The sequence below is a fragment of the Phallusia mammillata genome, chromosome 3, assembly GCF_965637545.1.
Source record: "Phallusia mammillata chromosome 3, kaPhaMamm4.hap1.1, whole genome shotgun sequence".
NCBI lineage: Eukaryota > Metazoa > Chordata > Ascidiacea > Phlebobranchia > Ascidiidae > Phallusia > Phallusia mammillata.
Genome location: NC_137254.1, coordinates 5,381,089 through 5,399,420, shown reverse-complemented (window position 1 = coordinate 5,399,420; position 18,332 = coordinate 5,381,089). Strand labels below are relative to the sequence as shown.

General features: G+C 34.7%; 1 protein-coding gene across 1 annotated transcript in view; it reads right to left on the bottom strand.

Annotated features, from left to right (window-relative positions):
* LOC145218280 (C-Maf-inducing protein-like) overlaps positions 1-18,332 on the bottom strand; it is a 38,593-nt gene that overhangs the window by 13,380 nt on the left and 6,881 nt on the right. Inside the window, exons 7-11 of the mRNA XM_080085689.1 lie at positions 16,639-16,683; positions 13,057-13,119; positions 8,019-8,099; positions 6,333-6,544; positions 1,370-1,587 (exon numbers count right to left, since the gene is read on the bottom strand). Coding sequence (XP_079941815.1) covers positions 1,370-1,587; positions 6,333-6,544; positions 8,019-8,099; positions 13,057-13,119; positions 16,639-16,683 — 619 coding nt within the window. The remainder of the gene's footprint in view (positions 1-1,369; positions 1,588-6,332; positions 6,545-8,018; positions 8,100-13,056; positions 13,120-16,638; positions 16,684-18,332) is intronic.

Here is an 18,332-nt window from a genome sequence, read left to right as displayed (position 1 = left end):
GTACGCAAGTACACATAGCGAAAACCCAAATTGTCTTGTAACAAAGCCTACATAAGACCCGAAAGGTGTATTTTGGCACTAAAAAGTTCGATCATCAATTTATGCTCAAAATCAAGCACGTTTCTTTCAAAATGAAGCTTAAAACCCGGTCAGAACCAGTACTTTTTTGTGTGACAAAGCCCTAATTAGGCCCAAAAGTTGGTGAAATAGCTGCACAAATAAGATTGACCATAAAGTCATGCTCGAATCAAGCCCGTTTTAATCACTGTAGAACAAATATAGTAATTTACCCCTTAAAAACTGCCAGTGTCATGTAATGTACTATAGTACATTTTCAAGGCATATTCAAATGGAAAAAGTGTCATTCGTTCAACAGCAAAAATGCTATTGTGCTGAAAACTACAACGATTTTGCGGAATTAAACTACTACACTTAACTGTTTTATTAAAGTGTCTAAATGTTAGTGGCTCATCTATAGTAAAGTCAAAGAGTGTGCTAAAACTGACCCACTGTAACATAATTATGTAACAATGTACGTCTTATATCAGTGGTTCTAACTTTTTTGACCGCGACCCAAATCTGACTTTTATGAACATCTCACGACCCAAGCCTCAAAATCTATTTTTTTTCTCATATGCATGAAATAGAAAAAAGTACAGACAACCAGTTGTAGAACACAGTACTATGAAACAATAATTGATTTATTTAATGTGATTGATGACACTGATTTTTTTCCTTCATAATATCTTACGGCTCTATTTTTCATTCGGGAGACCACTTGATACTTTGTATTCAGTGAAAGGTCTGTGATTGGTCTATTAACTGTGTTGTTCGATAACGAGACGGGCCGCAATTTCGAGGCCACGTCGTCGCTACATACGAGTCTTGCCATGTAAAGATGACTGCAGGCTGAACGAGGTCGATTCGTTCGACAACACTGCATAACACAGCACACATTGCGGCTTTGCAGCACCATGATCATTGATAAAAGTAAATCTGAAATCTAAAATTTTTTTCTTGTACGAATACTTACTCAGCCTTAAATACTAACTGTTACATCTCCACGTTCAGTTTCGCATGATTAACTTGTCCTATTATTTCCCGTGCTATGACGTTACAATCGCCATGTGCGTAACAGTAAAGTTGGAAGGTCTATATCTGGTAATGATTGGTTTATTTTAGTGTACAACGTGGTCGAGTGAGGTGACTTTACTACTGCATTAAGAAAATTCGTTTGGACAGAACTGAATCACCATAGCGCGACCCATTCTTTGACCCTGCGCGACCCATGTTTGGGTCGCGACCCATACTTTGAGAACCAAAAAGGTGGACTACCACTGCAGTAGAACATAAAGATAAAATAAAGTACCTCTGAAAGGGTGATCTGTGTTCAGGGGTTTTACATCAGGTGTTTGATTGGCTTGTTTGTTGTTGATTGACTCCTGCAAGCTATTTTTCATGTTCTTAGTATCACCGATGGGAGGTTTCTGGTTGTTGAGCAAATTTTTCTCAGTAATGGCGAAGCTTTTTTCGGCCAGAGGTGGCTTTCGGTGCACGCTTTTCTTTTTTAAGTGTTTCCGCTTTTCACTGAAAATGAAGAATTTGTATTTAAGACTTTTGTATTTTTTTAAAGAAAAAGCGAAATTTTGTTTAAATTAAATTCTAAATATATTTTCTAAACTTTTGTATTTTGGTTATTGCAACACAAAAAAACAAAAGTTTTTTTAGATTTGCGTGTATATATAGTTTAATTTTTTTCTCTACTGTGTTATTAAAACAATTATTAAGCTTGTGATTCAACGTTATAAGATTAGTAGTAAAATTAAACTTTAAACAACTAATATATAGCGCACAATGTAAAAAATACATCCTATTTTTAATACATTTAAGTCCAAAAAATAACCCCTAAACCTAAACAAAAAAATGTTTTTTTTAACTAGATCTGTGCAAATACTAAGTTAGTTCAAAATCGCGGAATACATCTAAAAGACGTTTCAGAAATGCCGTCTTCGTTACGTTTCAGAAATGCCGTTATTGATGTACAAAAGGTATTCATATAGAAAGTTCATTGTTCTTTCTGCTTTCACAACGAGCTGTTTCCAAAAAATTAAATTTTACGTTTTGGGGGCTTGTGGGTGAACCACTGGGTCATCCGGGGTCAAAAATTAAAAGGATCAAATTTGGATATATATATATCTATCACATGCGTAAATTAAAAAAGTTTTAATCACTCTTTCTTGACCAAACGGGTGAAACAAACTACAATTGGGATATAATTGGTACTCACTTTAATTTTGTAAAACAAATTGACTAACGTTATTTTCTACAACGTTTCTTTTTAACCATTGCCCTGTCTGTTGCTAGGGCATGTAAAAATAGAGTTGCATGACATGACAGATAGATAATCATCTGACATAAAATAGGAAACAATTTGACAGTTTTGAGCAGGAATTTACGTCAATGGATTAACGTAACACGAATTTTTTGTTAAATTTATTTCAAGCCACGATTAAAAATTTAACAAATCGACCATTCACGTCATTTTAATGATTGTATTTATCTTGAAGTCGTGTATTTAATGGAAGATATATACAGTGCACACTAAATAGGAATAACTGTCTTTCCCAAATGTATTAATTGTAACGCATAAGCATTTGCCAAAGCGCTTTTTATGTCCGTGTGGCAAATATGCATTTCTCACATAAACTGGTTTCAAATAGTTTTCATCGGGTATGAATACTTCAAAAATGGCTATTAAGTTTACAGGCCTGTGAATTGTTCAGCCATCTTTGCGTGGTTCTGTCCATAATTGAAAACCGGCCTGAAATTGGAGCCAGAACCCAGCCCGATTCCAAAAGTACAACCCCGAAATCCGGCCCGAACCCGATTCGTTTTTGAGAAGCCCGTATAGGCACGAAATTGTGATTGACAGGCCTATGCTTAAAGTCTCAGGAAAGACCAAGACAACATACACAATAAACAATTTGTCGTGAACAAGGCGTTTTAAAGCTGTTTAGATTTGTTCAAAATAAATACTGCCACAGAGCGTAAAGTCAGGCCCGAATCAACCCCGTTTTTTTTTAAGAAACCTAAGCCCGAACTCCGCCCGAGTTACAACTCTGGTTCCGTTTGTTAAACGGAAAGACAAAGATTGATAGTTCAAATAAATCTCGCCACAGGCTAGAATTGGTGTAAGCCTTATTTTTGCTGCTTAATATTTCAGTCAGATACTCTATGGCAAAAGTTTCAAAACGTTTTTCCTTCGTTTCTTTTAAAGACGAAATTTTAGATTCTTAACACAATAAACCCCTATACCGAAAATTTTGTAACTTTTGTTCATCAGTTGGGGATAAACGTAATCCCAATTTAAAACCTTGCTCTTACAGCGTTGCGTAAGATTCAATTACGCCAAGCACGAACCTATCTATGCTGTAACCGTTGTTTTATTTTTATCCTCGGTGGGCGGGCAACGCCTGAATGCGTTATGCTCGCAATGAGTCCGCAGTCGAGCTGCCTGTTTTTATTGCAAGTCCGTTCAATCATTGTTTATTTGAATTATCGACTTAGGAAGGTGGTAAATTCAATTTAATTTAACCTATTAAGCTTCCACTGGGTTAAAGCAATGCCGAAATATACTACTTAGGTTATGTTAACGAACGTCGAACGTTACCGCAAACACTCTCTTGGCTGGGTTTTTAATGCTTTTACAGCTGAAACTGAAGTGCTATTCAAACATTAATCACCAATGTATAAAGAGGCAATTCAATTCAAAACTACTTAAGCGGCCCGAACCCGAATGGTTTTTGAGAAGCTCGATTAGTACCGACAGTCTGATTCGAAGTTGTAAGTTGGGCCGGGCTTTTGGGGTCGGGTTAGGGCTTTGGTTTCTTTAAAAAAAAACAGGCTTGATTCTGGCCTGACCTTAGACTCTGTGTCAGTATTGTTATGAATACATTTAACCAGGTAAGTAGCTAGTTGCAGGACCTGACCTAATGCCAAACAGCTCTAAACCGCCTTGTTTAACACAAATTGTCTATTATTATCTATCGTGTTTGTTGTCTTGGTCTTTTTGGGGGCTTCAATGTATAAAAACAATTCGGGTTCGGGCTCGAATTCCAGACCCCTATACAACTCTGGTTTAATTGACAGGTCTATAACACCAAATATTTACACCATAAAGCAGGGGTGGCCAAACTTTTTTACCAGAGGGCCAAATTTGCAACTGTCTTGCCACTGGAGGGCCGGATTAATGAGATTTACGTAAAATTTGTCGTAACTAGTTGCCATCTTTATTAAAATGTATATTATTCTAGTAGAATAACAATAAATAACACCATCTTGTTTACACTTGTATTTAATAAAAGGTTTATATATCAATGAGATAAATGCAACTGTCCACAATTTTGAACAAGCCTTTCAAAGTCTGGAGTAAAACTCGTGGCAGACTGTTCTAAAAATAACGCTGCAAGGGCATTTATTCTAAAAATAACAACGCTTGCCACAAGCTACTGCTAGTAGCAGCCAGCGCTGTTGCACTGCTTGTTCACAGTGGTAAATATGGTGCTTAGAAAAAAAACCAGGCAAGGTGTTTGGCGGGCCGGATGAAACAGGACTGGGGGCCGTAGTTTGGCCACCACTGCCATAAAGAATAACAGACAACGGCCAAAATAAGACGCGTTGTGGCTATTGGTCATTAGGTTATATCCAGGAACTAGCTACTAAGCTAGGCACTGACAGATAATGTAAAGTCAGGCCCGAATCAAGCCCGCTTCTTGAAAAAAAATATAACTCCTCAATGAAGTACTTTAGCAAGTATAGGCGTTTCAAAAAATTCACGTTTCGGGGGCCTGTGGGTGAATCTCTGGGTCATACGGGGTCAAAATTCACATGGACCATCTTTAGACCAATATCTATAATGTGTGTAAATTTGAAAAAGAGTTTGAACCATTCTTTCTTGACCAAAACGTGGGAAAAAATCCGCGTTAGACGAAAAAAAATATATAGACAAAAACAATATGTGTCCCCTTCAGAGAAGGAGACCCATCAAGCCATATAAGGTACAATACTGTGTAGATTTGAACCAATCTTTCTTGACCAAATTGGAGAAAGAAACCTACGTCAAACAAAAAAAGTGCCAAGTATCTCATGTCACCTGCTTCAACGCAGTTGTGCTACTTCCTTATAAATTAGCGAAACAAAATATACACTGCACAGCTATTTCCGTCTTTGCGATTGTTTTATACTGTTTGGCTGCAGGCCTGGCTGTCTTACGCCACTAACTGTACTTTGCCAAGCTATTTTAGGATTTCAAATTGTGCCAGTCCCATAGTTCGTAAACTTATATTCTTCAACTAGAATAGTGGTTTTCTCATATTTTGCCAGTTTATATATACTACATCATATTTAAAGATGTATCACATATACCATTTACTATATTCATAATGGATATATATTTGGCACCTACGTTTCATTGGGTCCCTATCTTTTTCCTGGCACTTTACAACATAATTGTTTCTGCAAGCATAATCTAATGGGTCCCCACACATGTGCATATGCGATTTGGTTATCAGTAAAAATAGGACACAATCATTGTTAAACTGGAATAGTGGTTTTCCTATATATTCTACAGGAACTGTGCCATATTTACGCACCATTCTTTATAATTGTAAGGGATATATATTTGATGGATACATTCAGTATGGTTCCAATATTTTTGTGTAAACTTATATTCTTCAATTATCGCTGATTTAAATTCTTCAAAACCATTAGTCCTTAAGATTTTAAGGTATATGGTATATATTTTACCAACCTTAAGTAGGAGTGATTTTTTAATACACTTAAATCAATAGACATAAGGTTTACTATAGTCTGTATCCACAAAGCAACGAGCAGGGAAAATACATTTTAAAGTTTCACACCGGTAAATTTCAACTGAATGTGTTTTTTGTTTCATTTACGTATATGCCGGCATATAGATCAGTTAGGTACTTCAATTTGGAAAAAAACGGTGCTATTTGGTACTAAAAGTGCTAAAAGGCCGTTGCCTGGCCATTATGAACCAGTTTCCTCTGTGAGTTATTCCCAGTTGTGGCATCGAACAAATTTGACTTTTAGTCTGTCGTTGGATGGCTACACTAGCCAATGCGGCCTATGTATTGCAACCAGCTGTACATATGAGACCTTATAGGTCGAAACAGTGTGCACTTATCATTTATAGCCGTCATGCTTTTATATTTCAACAAATCTGAGCAAGTACTTGAAACACTACACCAAAAAATTGATGTATAGACAAAACCACAGACCTAATACAATAAAACTAATAATAGACTTACGTTTCATAGTCTCCACATGAAAAGTACTGATACACAGCGGATAAACACACAGCAATTAGGCTGTTGAGGATTCTCGGGTGAGGGCATTGGCTTAGTGGTCCGTGGATGGTTTGAATAAAGGCTCTTACTGTATCTAAGCCGTTGTTCTGGCTGTTCAGCGCCTGGATATACTCCATTATGAATGTACGAAGCCAAGTGGATTTTCCGAAATCCTGAAATTGGAAAATGTTCTTTCGTAAATGATGGTTAAGGATTTTTGCAAGAATATTTACAGTTCGAAGTACAAAGTCGTGTATGTAACAAGCGCTATGGTTGACTGCACGAAGCTCGTTAGGAAATCCGCTTTAAGCGTGCTAAGTCGTGCAATTAACAAGCGATATAGTTGAGCGAACGAAGCTCGTTAGGAATCCGTTTTGAAAGTGTAAAGTCGTTACGTAACAAGCGCTATGGTTGACTGCACAATCTTCGTTAGGAAACCCACTTTAAGCGTACAAAGTCGTGCATGTAACACGCGCTATGGTTGACTGCACGAAGCTCGTTAGGAAATCCGCTTTAAGCGTGCTAAGTCGTGCAATTAACAAGCGATATAGTTGAGCGAACGAAGCTCGTTAGGAATCCGTTTTGAAAGTGTAAAGTCGTTACGTAACAAGCGCTATGGTTGACTGCACAATCTTCGTTAGGAAACCCACTTTAAGCGTACAAAGTCGTGCATGTAACACGCGCTATGGTTGACTGCACGAAGCTCGTTAGGAAATCCGCTTTAAGCGTGCTAAGTCGTGCAATTAACAAGCGATATAGTTGAGCGAACGAAGCTCGTTAGGAATCCGTTTTGAAAGTGTAAAGTCGTTACGTAACAAGCGCTATGGTTGACTGCACAATCTTCGTTAGGAAACCCACTTTAAGCGTACAAAGTCGTGCATGTAACACGCGCTATGGTTGACTGCACGAAGCTCGTTAGGAAATCCGCTTTAAGCGTGCTAAGTCGTGCAATTAACAAGCGATATAGTTGAGCGAACGAAGCTCGTTAGGAATCCGTTTTGAAAGTGTAAAGTCGTTACGTAACAAGCGCTATGGTTGACTGCACAATCTTCGTTAGGAAACCCACTTTAAGCGTACAAAGTCGTGCATGTAACACGCGCTATGGTTGACTGCACGAAGCTCGTTAGGAAATCCGCTTTAAGCGTGCTAAGTCGTGCAATTAACAAGCGATATAGTTGAGCGAACGAAGCTCGTTAGGAATCCGTTTTGAAAGTGTAAAGTCGTTACGTAACAAGCGCTATGGTTGACTGCACAATCTTCGTTAGGAAACCCACTTTAAGCGTACAAAGTCGTGCATGTAACACGCGCTATGGTTGACTGCACGAAGCTCGTTTGAAAACCCGCTTTAAGCGTGCAAAGTCGTGCAATTAACAAGCGACATAGTTGAGCGAACGAAGCTAGTTAGGAAATCCGCTTTAAACTTACAATGTCGTGCATGTAACTAGCGCTATGGGTGACAGCACGAAGCTCGTTAGGAAACCCGCTTTAAGCGTAAAAAGTCGTACATGTAACTAGCACATTACGCAAGCAAAGCTAAAAACGTCATAAATTTATCATCAGAAAGGCCAAAAACGCTTTTAAAGCACCCCTAAGGCAAACAAAGCGTAGTATAGGTATCAAAAATTAATAAAACTGCACAATACCTACCACTGTGTGCTTAAGGATTTGTTGAACAATGGGGGTAAACATATTGACAACCAACGTTGATCTCGGGGATTGCCGGCAATGCTATAAATAAAACACACAACTTTGTAAAAGCTATTTTGAGCGCATTCCAAAAGTTGCTGTCAAACTGTTTGTGTCAAGCCCAATACTGTCTGACAAAAACACAGTTTTTGTATTTTGTTGTATTGCCAATTAATGTCTGTATGTTTTGTGTTTTAGTAACGAATAAATAAAAATGTTTTAATTGTAACATTGCATATGTTTCAGAAGTTACGAAAGATTAAAAATTGTGTGTCTTTTGGTGTAAAATTTAGACAAACGTGTCAAGAATAAATGGTAAGATTTGAAAATTAAGACAAATGGTTTACTCTGTGGTTTACGGCCAGTTTGAACAATATTGGTAAGGCATGGCTTTTCAACCTGTTACTCTCCACAAACTGGAGTGCTGTTATGTGACTACAATAGCCAATACAGCCAATGTTTTGTCACAATCTGCACTGATGAGACTTTATAGGTCAAAACAGTGTGCTCTGTCTGCAGCTTACATCAAGCATACAGATGAAACACTTCGTAGTTTTACAGTTTTAATACTCTGTAAAATTTAATAATAAAATAGCGCACAAAATGTATTTATTTCATAGATAAATTCATGAAGATATGTGAACTGTAAATTGCTTAAAAATGTAATTTTAATTGATGAAGGTACACCATGTAAAAGTGTCCATATTTATTCTACAAATTGTTGTCATAATTTAACTTTTTTAGGAAAATTTATTACTGAAAAAAACAATCTTTAAATGTATGATACAAAGGACATTGAAATATTACAAATGTTTAAAAGATAATTTATTAATAACTGCATCTATGTCAAAAATCTTTTAAAAAAAAATAATACAGGTGATACCTTTTAACTATGCATAAGTTCATTGTAATTGATTGCGCCAGGTTTGCATAATTAAAACTGGACGTAGCAATTTTTTGCAAAAACAGCAAACACCTGCAGCATGCATGTCATCACACGACTCAGCATAGCCGTGTTTAAATCATGATGCGACTATTTTAAGCACTCCATGTGTGTAAAGGAGAGGAAACGTTCTACGTTTGACGCATGCATAGGGTAAGGTTTCCTGGCAATAAGAATCTACGAAGCGATTTTTTTGGCACTGATTGCATACAAAAGGTTGAATGACAGGTGTGACATGTAATAGGGTTATTTTTGGACATAATGAAAGCATCAGGTGTAGGTACAAACACAGTGTTTCAGGAAAAAACACCGAACAAATTTCCAATTTTGAAACATTTTTTTGTAATTTTATAAAAAATATATTTTTTTGGTTTTACCCTATTGTTGTAAAAAATAAAATCACAAACATATATTTTTTGTAAACACACAGGCTATCCAAAATTGCTTTAAATGATGCAGTGGGTTTTAAACCATCTTATCCAAAAGGGGTAAGTGTAAGTGTAAGTGCAAACATAGTGTATCAGACAACAAAAAAACATATCTAAAAATAAAAAATGCCCAAATTTGGTAAAATATTAGGTAACATGAGAAAAAATCCAGGTTATGTTTGGTTTACTTAATTGTGGTGAAAAAACGTATCGTTTTTTGTTTCTTTGCAATAAGTGTAGAAATTTAAATGTTTAAATTTTGTGCAAAACATGCTGTAACCACCAACACTTTTGAATTTTTACTAGCAAGAAAAAAAAGCATAAACAATGTATTGTGGTATGCTTTTCCTAGACACACAGGCTGCCCAAAATAGTTTTTCAGTGGTGCAGTTTCAGTTTCAGACCTTGGTATCCACAAAAAAGCAGTCCTATATACCCATCATAGTACATACGCTCAAAGTGTCTAAAAAAACGTGAAAAACGTTTACTGAAATGAGGAAGGAAAGTAAAATTTTGATTGTGTTGGCACTTAGCCGAGTACGAAACAACGCCTAACAGTTGAGAAGAGATAGAACAATAGGCTACTCCGTTGACTAATATCCATCTACGCACAAAAATAGAAACCATAATAGTGATGATTATCATGCGAAAATGGACAGCAGCATAGAAACAGAACCATCGATAACAAGAAAGTTGTTTAATAGATTCTGCACCTTTGAAACCAATGTTTCCTTGTTAAATAGATTCTCGGTTTCACAAACACACACACACACAGAGACAAGTCTAAAAGACAATGAACCAGAAGGGAAAATTCTTTTCATAACTGCACAACCAGGGTTGCTTTTTTATTTCCTTATGGCTTTTTTATTTGCTTGTGGTGGTTGTGCCATTTGTGGTTGATTTTATGATTGTGGTCATGCTATATGGACTGTGGTTTAAGATTTTTTTCAAATGATTTGTAGAATGTAAACTGGTGTCATTTCTTAACTTTTTTGACCTCTACTGTCTGCTACATGCTTTTAAATACATTGGCTAAAATGCCTAAGTGTGTGTTAAAGTTAAACTGTAAAGTAGAATCCAACCCATTGGTCAACACACAAGTAAATTCAAAGCTTAACACACTGCAACATTTGTGTTAATATAATACTACTAATACTCTAACCAGAACAAAATATAAGAAATACTATCTGATCAAACACAAAACACCACATAGGGCAAAAAATACAAGCTTCAAATTGGTATAAAAAATCCAGCTAATAACAACAAAGAGCAAAAACTGGAACTTTTTTGAACACATGAGACCTACCAAGATACAAATTCATTATTTTTTTCAAATTTATGAATTTGGGGCCTGTGGGTGAACCGCTGGGTCATCCAGAGTCAAACTTTAGGAAGATCAACATAATGAAATGAACTACCATGTGCATCAATTAAAAAATATGATCTATTTAAAATTAAATAGGTTTGCAGCATTTTTCTTGACCAAACAAATGGAGAAAAAACAGCACTACAGAAAAAAACTTACAAAAAACAACTTAAGAATCGGACATATGGTAAAGCTCGGCTTATGCAAATCTGTTTGGACAACAACAAAATTTTCCCGATTAGGTGAAGATTCAGATTAACCGCTGTCGATTAGTGAAAGCTTTATCACATTACAAATCATTTGTACCTCAAGTTTTGTCCGAATTAGGCAAAGATCCGGATTAACTGAATATGGTTTATCGGAGGTTTACTATAACATGTGTAAAATCTGTTGATTTATATTTAAATCAAGATATAGCTTTGAAATAAACAAGAAGCATGACATTTTTTGATCCTAATTGAACCCATGTTCACAACAAATGACTTGGAATCATTACTGAGTGAATCATACTCTGTGTGACGTAGCATTGTAAACAACTATCTTAGCAAAGTTTTGTGGAACAATCAGCGGGTTGTGTTTTAAATGGCTCAAGTGGTTAAAACGGTACTCCTAACTTCCTTAACTTAACACATATGCGATTTCCAAACTAGGCATGTTTTGTATTACAGTTGAATATAATTATACAGTAAAACATTTTTTATTTAAAATAAAGTAAACCTTGTTAAACAGGGTTCAGTTAATTGGGATCTTCATCTACTTCAAGCAAAATGTTAGGTCCAAATGAATTGAAATGTGGCAAGGTTTAAACTAATCGAAATCGGTTAATCCGGATCTTCGCCTAATTCGGACAATTTTTTGGGTTTTGAACTGGTCCGAATGAATCGAAGTTTGATATAAATCAAGTTTTAAACTTTAAATTCCTAGAATCAAGACAAAAGCATGGAAGAAAAAATAATACTGTTGGTCTAACTTTTTCCTGTTTTCAGGCAGAAGGACAATAGCTAATAGGTACGGTTTGTTAAAACGAAGTACATTTTAGTAGAGTATTTTCAAAGGACTTACAGTAGAGTAATAATACTAACATAGCTCCAGGACCCAAATATTTATTTAGCACCATGTCGTCACTTGCCAGTAAGGCCTGTGATATTACACTGCCTTTGCAGAAAACTGCTTGAGGATGGGTCACAATTAGGAATAGCAAGTCAATATAATGCATTGGGCATGTTGTAATATAAATTTTTAATTGGTAGTGCTTTGTTAGTATTTTTTTCAGGAAAATTAAATTAACACAAAGAGCAGATTGCTTTTCTGTACCGATTCACACAAAACATACCGTTTTCATAATTTATAAAGTTGCCACAAAGCCAAGAGTCATCATAGATATGGTGAGTTAGTTGTACAGTTTCTCGCCGCTTTAGCCCAGTTGTGGCATTTAAAAGGTTTGATAAGATATGGATTGCAGATGGTTACTTCTAACAAATGGGAGTGCTATAATGTCGCTATACTAGCCCATTTGGGCAATATATCTTGTCACCAGCTGCACTGATGAGACCTTATAGGTCGAAACAGTGTGCACTGTCTGCAGCATACTTATTAATGCCACTAATATCATAAACTAGAATTAAAAACAAAAACACATGACTTTAGTCATACAATAATGCAAAAAATGCTAATCAATGTCTTAGTCAGTTTTTCAATGCGTCACAGTCATTAACGTAACGTTAGTTTAGGCAACAGCTAATGCCAAGTCATTCAGCTACTGTTTGTTGATGTTTGCGGATAATCGCAAGTGAATATCTGTGTTGGTGGTATACTTTAATGGAGAAAGGAACCTCATTTTTGTTGTTTTTTGTTTGAAAAAACTTTATTTTTTTGAGGTTACTTCGCACTAAATTGTAGCGAACGAAAAAGAACAAGAAATAATTCCAAAAAAAGTTTTACCAAAAAAAAAGTATTATTGTAAAATCATATCTAAAAACTATTTTTGTGTGAGAATTTTAACAAATAAAACATAAATATTTGTATCTTTGAACAAAAACAAAGTAAAAAAACCCAAAAAATTGAAAAAAATGATTCTGCAGAATTACCGCAATATTCCAAAATATAGAATTTTTAATCATTCTTGTTCACATTTAGATTTACAGCACTGACAAAGATATGGTGTCAGTTTTATTGCACAGTAAGAACTTTTTGTCCTTTTTTCATAAAAACAATAAATATTTCATGCAAAAACAAGTGTTTTAAAAGAGTTAAAACAAATACCTTTGTGAAAAACGAACAGATTTCGGTCGAGGGCTGATTGTTCTCCACTAGAGGTGCCAAAGCCTACAAAAGAACAATTAGTTAGTGTCAAATTTTATAATCTTACGAAAGAGGCTGAATTAAAAAAAAAACTTTGTGTGCATTCAAAAAATAATAATATAAATATAGGTCAAAAGTGTTTGGATTAAAAATGTGCAAATTTTTGTTGCTAAAAAATATTCTCCTAAATTTTTACGCTTTGATTTTAAAAATCGGATAAAAGATTGAAAAGGCAGAAAGACAACTCAAATTTACAGGAATAAAGTAAAATGACTGTGATTTAATCTAATCTAACATCCATAAAATGTCAAAGCTATTTCACTGACATGTAATTTGGAAAAAATACTTCGCTTTATGATAATGTGGACATAAAATAAAAAATTAATTCGCAAAATTTGAGCGCCAACTGTATATTAAATATTTTCCATACGAGGATGCACAACTATCTTTAAATCTGTGAAGAATTTATTCAGTTATGCCACATCTCCACGTTCAGCACTTCATTAATATTTCAATACCATCAAGGTAACAATATAGGAAAAATTTAAAAGGATCCTCTAAGGTGCTACAAGTCAAAAAGTGTCAATGGTAGTCAAAAAGTGTGGATTGCATACAGCTGAACATTGAATATCTTTACAAAACAATCTTTTTTGCACTATACTTATTTGAATTCCTACTGCTAAACCCCCAAAAAGTTTGATTAGTACACAGGAAATGTTTAATTGGTTTAAATGGGATAAAAACTAGAATAATAAAAGTGATTAATACAACTTTTGCAGACAAGAATAAAGGTTCGTGGACCCATTTACAACAAATTAATACATTTTTTTAGTAAAGGGGCAGTTTGAAGGGCTGTATTACCAAGAAATAAAAAATACCTTTTTTCAAAAGCAAAACAAGAATTTCATTTAAGTTTTAGTCTATTTAGACAAAGAAAAAACATTTTTAAGTCGACAAAACAATATTATATGCTACATTTTTTGTAAAAGAATCTAAAAAAAAATTGTTTTTAAAAACAGCAAAAACATAAATTTTATGAAAAGCTTGATCAAAACACCAAAGACCAGTACATAAAAATATATGTAGGGTATAGATGGCACAAAATTGTAAAACATGCAACATATCAAATTTACAGTTAGTAAATGTCAGAAGTGACCTTTCATAGCCATCTACATCCTGTTTCAAAGCATGATTGGCGATAATAGCCATCACCTGTTGCATATGTGCTACATGCATTTATGTCTGCAATTAGGCGACTTCTAAAGCATTGTATTGTATAACTACGGCATGCAAATTTAACAAAAATTTTAGGTTAATTGTCTAGTGTTATTTTTAAGTCAAAAATTTACATATGAAAGTTAAGACAGTGATTTCATTTTTTGCAAAATTTAAATGAGGAATTAAAGCATTACAGTAACCAAATTGTAAATATTTGATTGTTTTAAGATGACTTAGATTTAAGCCAGTGGTTCTCAAACTTTTTTAACCGCGACCCAAATCTGAGTTTTATGAACATCTTACGACCCAAGTCTCAAACATCAAAAATGTATTTTTTTGATATGCATGAAATAGAAAAAGACACAGACAACCAGTTGTAGTACACAGTACTATGAAACAATTTATTACAAACAAATGATTTATTTTTTTAATGTGATGGACAAAACTGAAATTTTTCCTTCATAGTATCTTCAATGCACGGCTCTATTTTGCATTCGGGAGACCACTTGATATTTTATATTTAGTGAAAGGTCTGTGATTCGACTGTTCGATAACGAGACTGACTGCAATTTCAAGGCCACGTCGTCGCCGCTTAGGAGTCTGGCCATGTCAAAATGGCTGCAGGCTTAACACATTGTAGCTTTGCAGCACCATGATCATTGATAAAAGGGAATCCTAATTTTAAAAAAATGTTTCCTTCTACGAATACTTACTCATCCTTAAACGCTAACTGTTACATCTCCACGTTCAGTTTTGCATAATGACCTTGTCCTATTATTTCCCCTGCTATAACGTAACAATCGCCATGTGCGTTACAGTAAAATTGAAAGGCTATTGTTGGCATGTTGCAATGATTGGTTCATTTTACTGTACAGCGTGGTCGAGTGGGGTGACTTTATTACTGCATAAGGTAAATTCGTTTGTGTTTAATTAATGCCGCAATGGTTCGTTCCTTTGGGCAGAATAGAATCACCACAGCGCGACCCATATTTTGACCCTGCGCGACCCATGTTTGGGTCGCGACCCATACTTTGAGAACCACTGATTTAAGCAATAATAGCTATCACTACCCGCAGATGGGCTACATGCATTTATGTCTGTCTGCCATTGGGCAACTTCTATAGCATTGGATAGCAATTGATTAAATTCAAATGCAGATTGCAATATCATGTCTTACAAACAAACAAAAAGGTTGAAATTGCAAGTATACACTTATTTTACGTCATAATTTAATATGATTCTTACCAAATGAAAACATTAATTCACTGGTAAACTTTATTCGTTTTGCACAATTTCATTTCAATTAGAACTCGGCAACGGGCAAAAAATCAAATGAAGAATTAATATGCAAATTATTGGATGTACATACTGTTACAAGCACTCTTCATGAAAACAAAACATATATATACATAATTCAAGGCTTTTCAGATAATCTTATTTTTTTGCAATTTCATTTTGCCTTTGGGTCTAACAAGGCTATTTCTGAACCCTCGCCGTTAAATTCAGTTTGGCGGTAGCTCTTTGAGATGAAACTAAACTGGTAACTTCTATGTCAACAAGTTGCATAAGCGATAAGATTTTGGCTGCAACTGGTTTAGGAGAGACGTTGGCTTGTACTTTAGATAGCACATTGTGTTAAACACGGGTGTATAACATGAGTATGAATCTAAATCAAGCAACAACAGAAAATGAATTTTAGTTTGGTTTGTTACATTCAAACTAAACTTCTTCCAAAAACTCTTTTCAGATGGCTATTTCAGTCAATTCTATATGTATTGTTGTATTACAATTGAAATGTAAATATTTAAATACAGATAGACAGAATGCATATGAAAAGTCTTAGGCACACAAAGTTGCAAGATTCATGTAGAAAATAACAAAAAAAAACTACAAACAACAGCTTGAAATTTCAGACCCTAAGGACTGGTAACCGAAAAACATATTTTTGGGTCTAGAGTTGAAAAATGGCTGAATCTAACTAAAAGCTATAAAATTCTTGAGCATAGCTCTTTTTAAAATTTCATGTTTGGGGGGCCTGTGGGTGATCCACTGGGTCATTTGTGATCAAACTTCTGGAGGATCAACTTTGCATAACTAAGTAATATGTGTGTAAATTTGATTACAATTGAAGCACTCTTTCTTGACCGAATGCATAGAAAAACCACCATTAAAAAGAAAAAAAAGGAACAAATACTGGCAAAAACAATATGTGTTCCATTCAGGGAAGGGGGCCGTAATAACTTTCAATTGACATAAGTCAACATAATAAAACTTGTTAAAGTAAACCAAAAAAGGCTATTAGTCAAGTTTAAACAAAAAGATTACCATGATTATGTCTTCTCTCGAGGCTTCATTGATCACATCCGCTTTCTGTCAACAAAAAAGGTTCGGTTATGATGCATCAATCAGACACAACAGATGTACGTCACAACTTTCAACACAGACGTAAATGTGTGTATAAATAGACGTTGTTTAGCCAGTGGCAATTGGCCCAAAGCAAAAAAAGTGACATCCTAGACCTAACTGATAAGCGCGGGTTATTAAATGGCATTTTACAATAATTTTTTTTATAGTTCTATGAAATGTTAAATGAAAAACAAACATATTTATAGGTTGGTGAAGTCGTTTCGTTTTATTAATTTTTTTGCATGTAAAACTTTTTAGAACCACAATTTATTACATATTATATCCATATTAGAAACTTTGCCCAAAATTAACATAGCTTCACAAATCACTGGAAAAAATACTGCCCCCCTAGGTAAAACAGTCACAATTTTGCGTAAGAAACACACAACAATACACAATATATATAAGCAGTGCAAAATCAGGTATATATATATATTGTATTAATTGGGGTAGGGACCTTAATATCACTTTGTTAATTGTTGTTCCAATAGTAATGGCTGAAATTTTACTTTAATTGCTCAAATTTTAACAGCCATTATTAGCTATTTTAATCAAGACCTAAATATCTATTACATTTAATGGGAATACTTATGAGTTAGGTGCTTGGGTTCTGTAAGCCCAAAAAGGTCAAAAAACTTTATAAAGCCTTCATTAGTGACGCAATTAATACATCCCTTTTAACACGGACATAATAAAACTTGTTTTTAAGGTTTCTACATTACACATGTCATATTTTTTGCATCAATTTTCCCTTTTAAATATACTTGACAGATAAGATATATATGTATAGTTAGATGTGATTTATAGTAAATATATACGGCAAATAAATACATATATACATCAGTTATATGTCTAGACATGCAAGTGATTTTACATGCACAACAGAAAGAATGTAAAGATAGGGCCAAGATTACGCATTACATATGTGAGTAAAAAACATCTACTTAAAACATATAAATCTAAGCCAAATATCAATTTTATTCACTACATTCACTACACGTTAGGTTTATAACATTTTCCATTAAATAAGAAACACAGTTGAAACTTTGGTACTAAACACAACAACTTGATTTTTGTATTTTTCAAACTTCAGGAGCAGTGGTTCTCAAACTTTTTTATTGTCGGGGCCAAATGGTATTTTTTTAAGGGTGCAGAGAGCCGCAAAAAAACGAAACCTTGAGAAAATCACTAAAGATTATTACTTTGAAAGCTAAAATAGCAATGTTTGGTGGTTTTCTAAGGTCTGGTGCAGGCCGCAAAATAAGTAGTTGTGAGCCACATGCGGCCCCCGAAAACCGAGTTTGAAAACCACTGTTCAGGAGGATCAAATTTGAATTTAATAGCTAGCATCTGTGCAAATTGAAAAAAATTTAAAGCACTCTTTCTTGAGCAACTACAGATAACAAACCAGCGTTAGACAGAAACGATTATTTTGGTGCTGAAGGGGTAAAAATGGGTGAATATTATTGAAAGTTACAAAATTCTTTAGAAAGCCATACCACACTACAATGTTTAAAAAATATATGTTTTTGCCTTTAAACACTCAAATTGCAACAAAACAAAATGTATCTTACAAATTTGAGTTTGAAATGCCATTTTTGAAATAAGCAAGG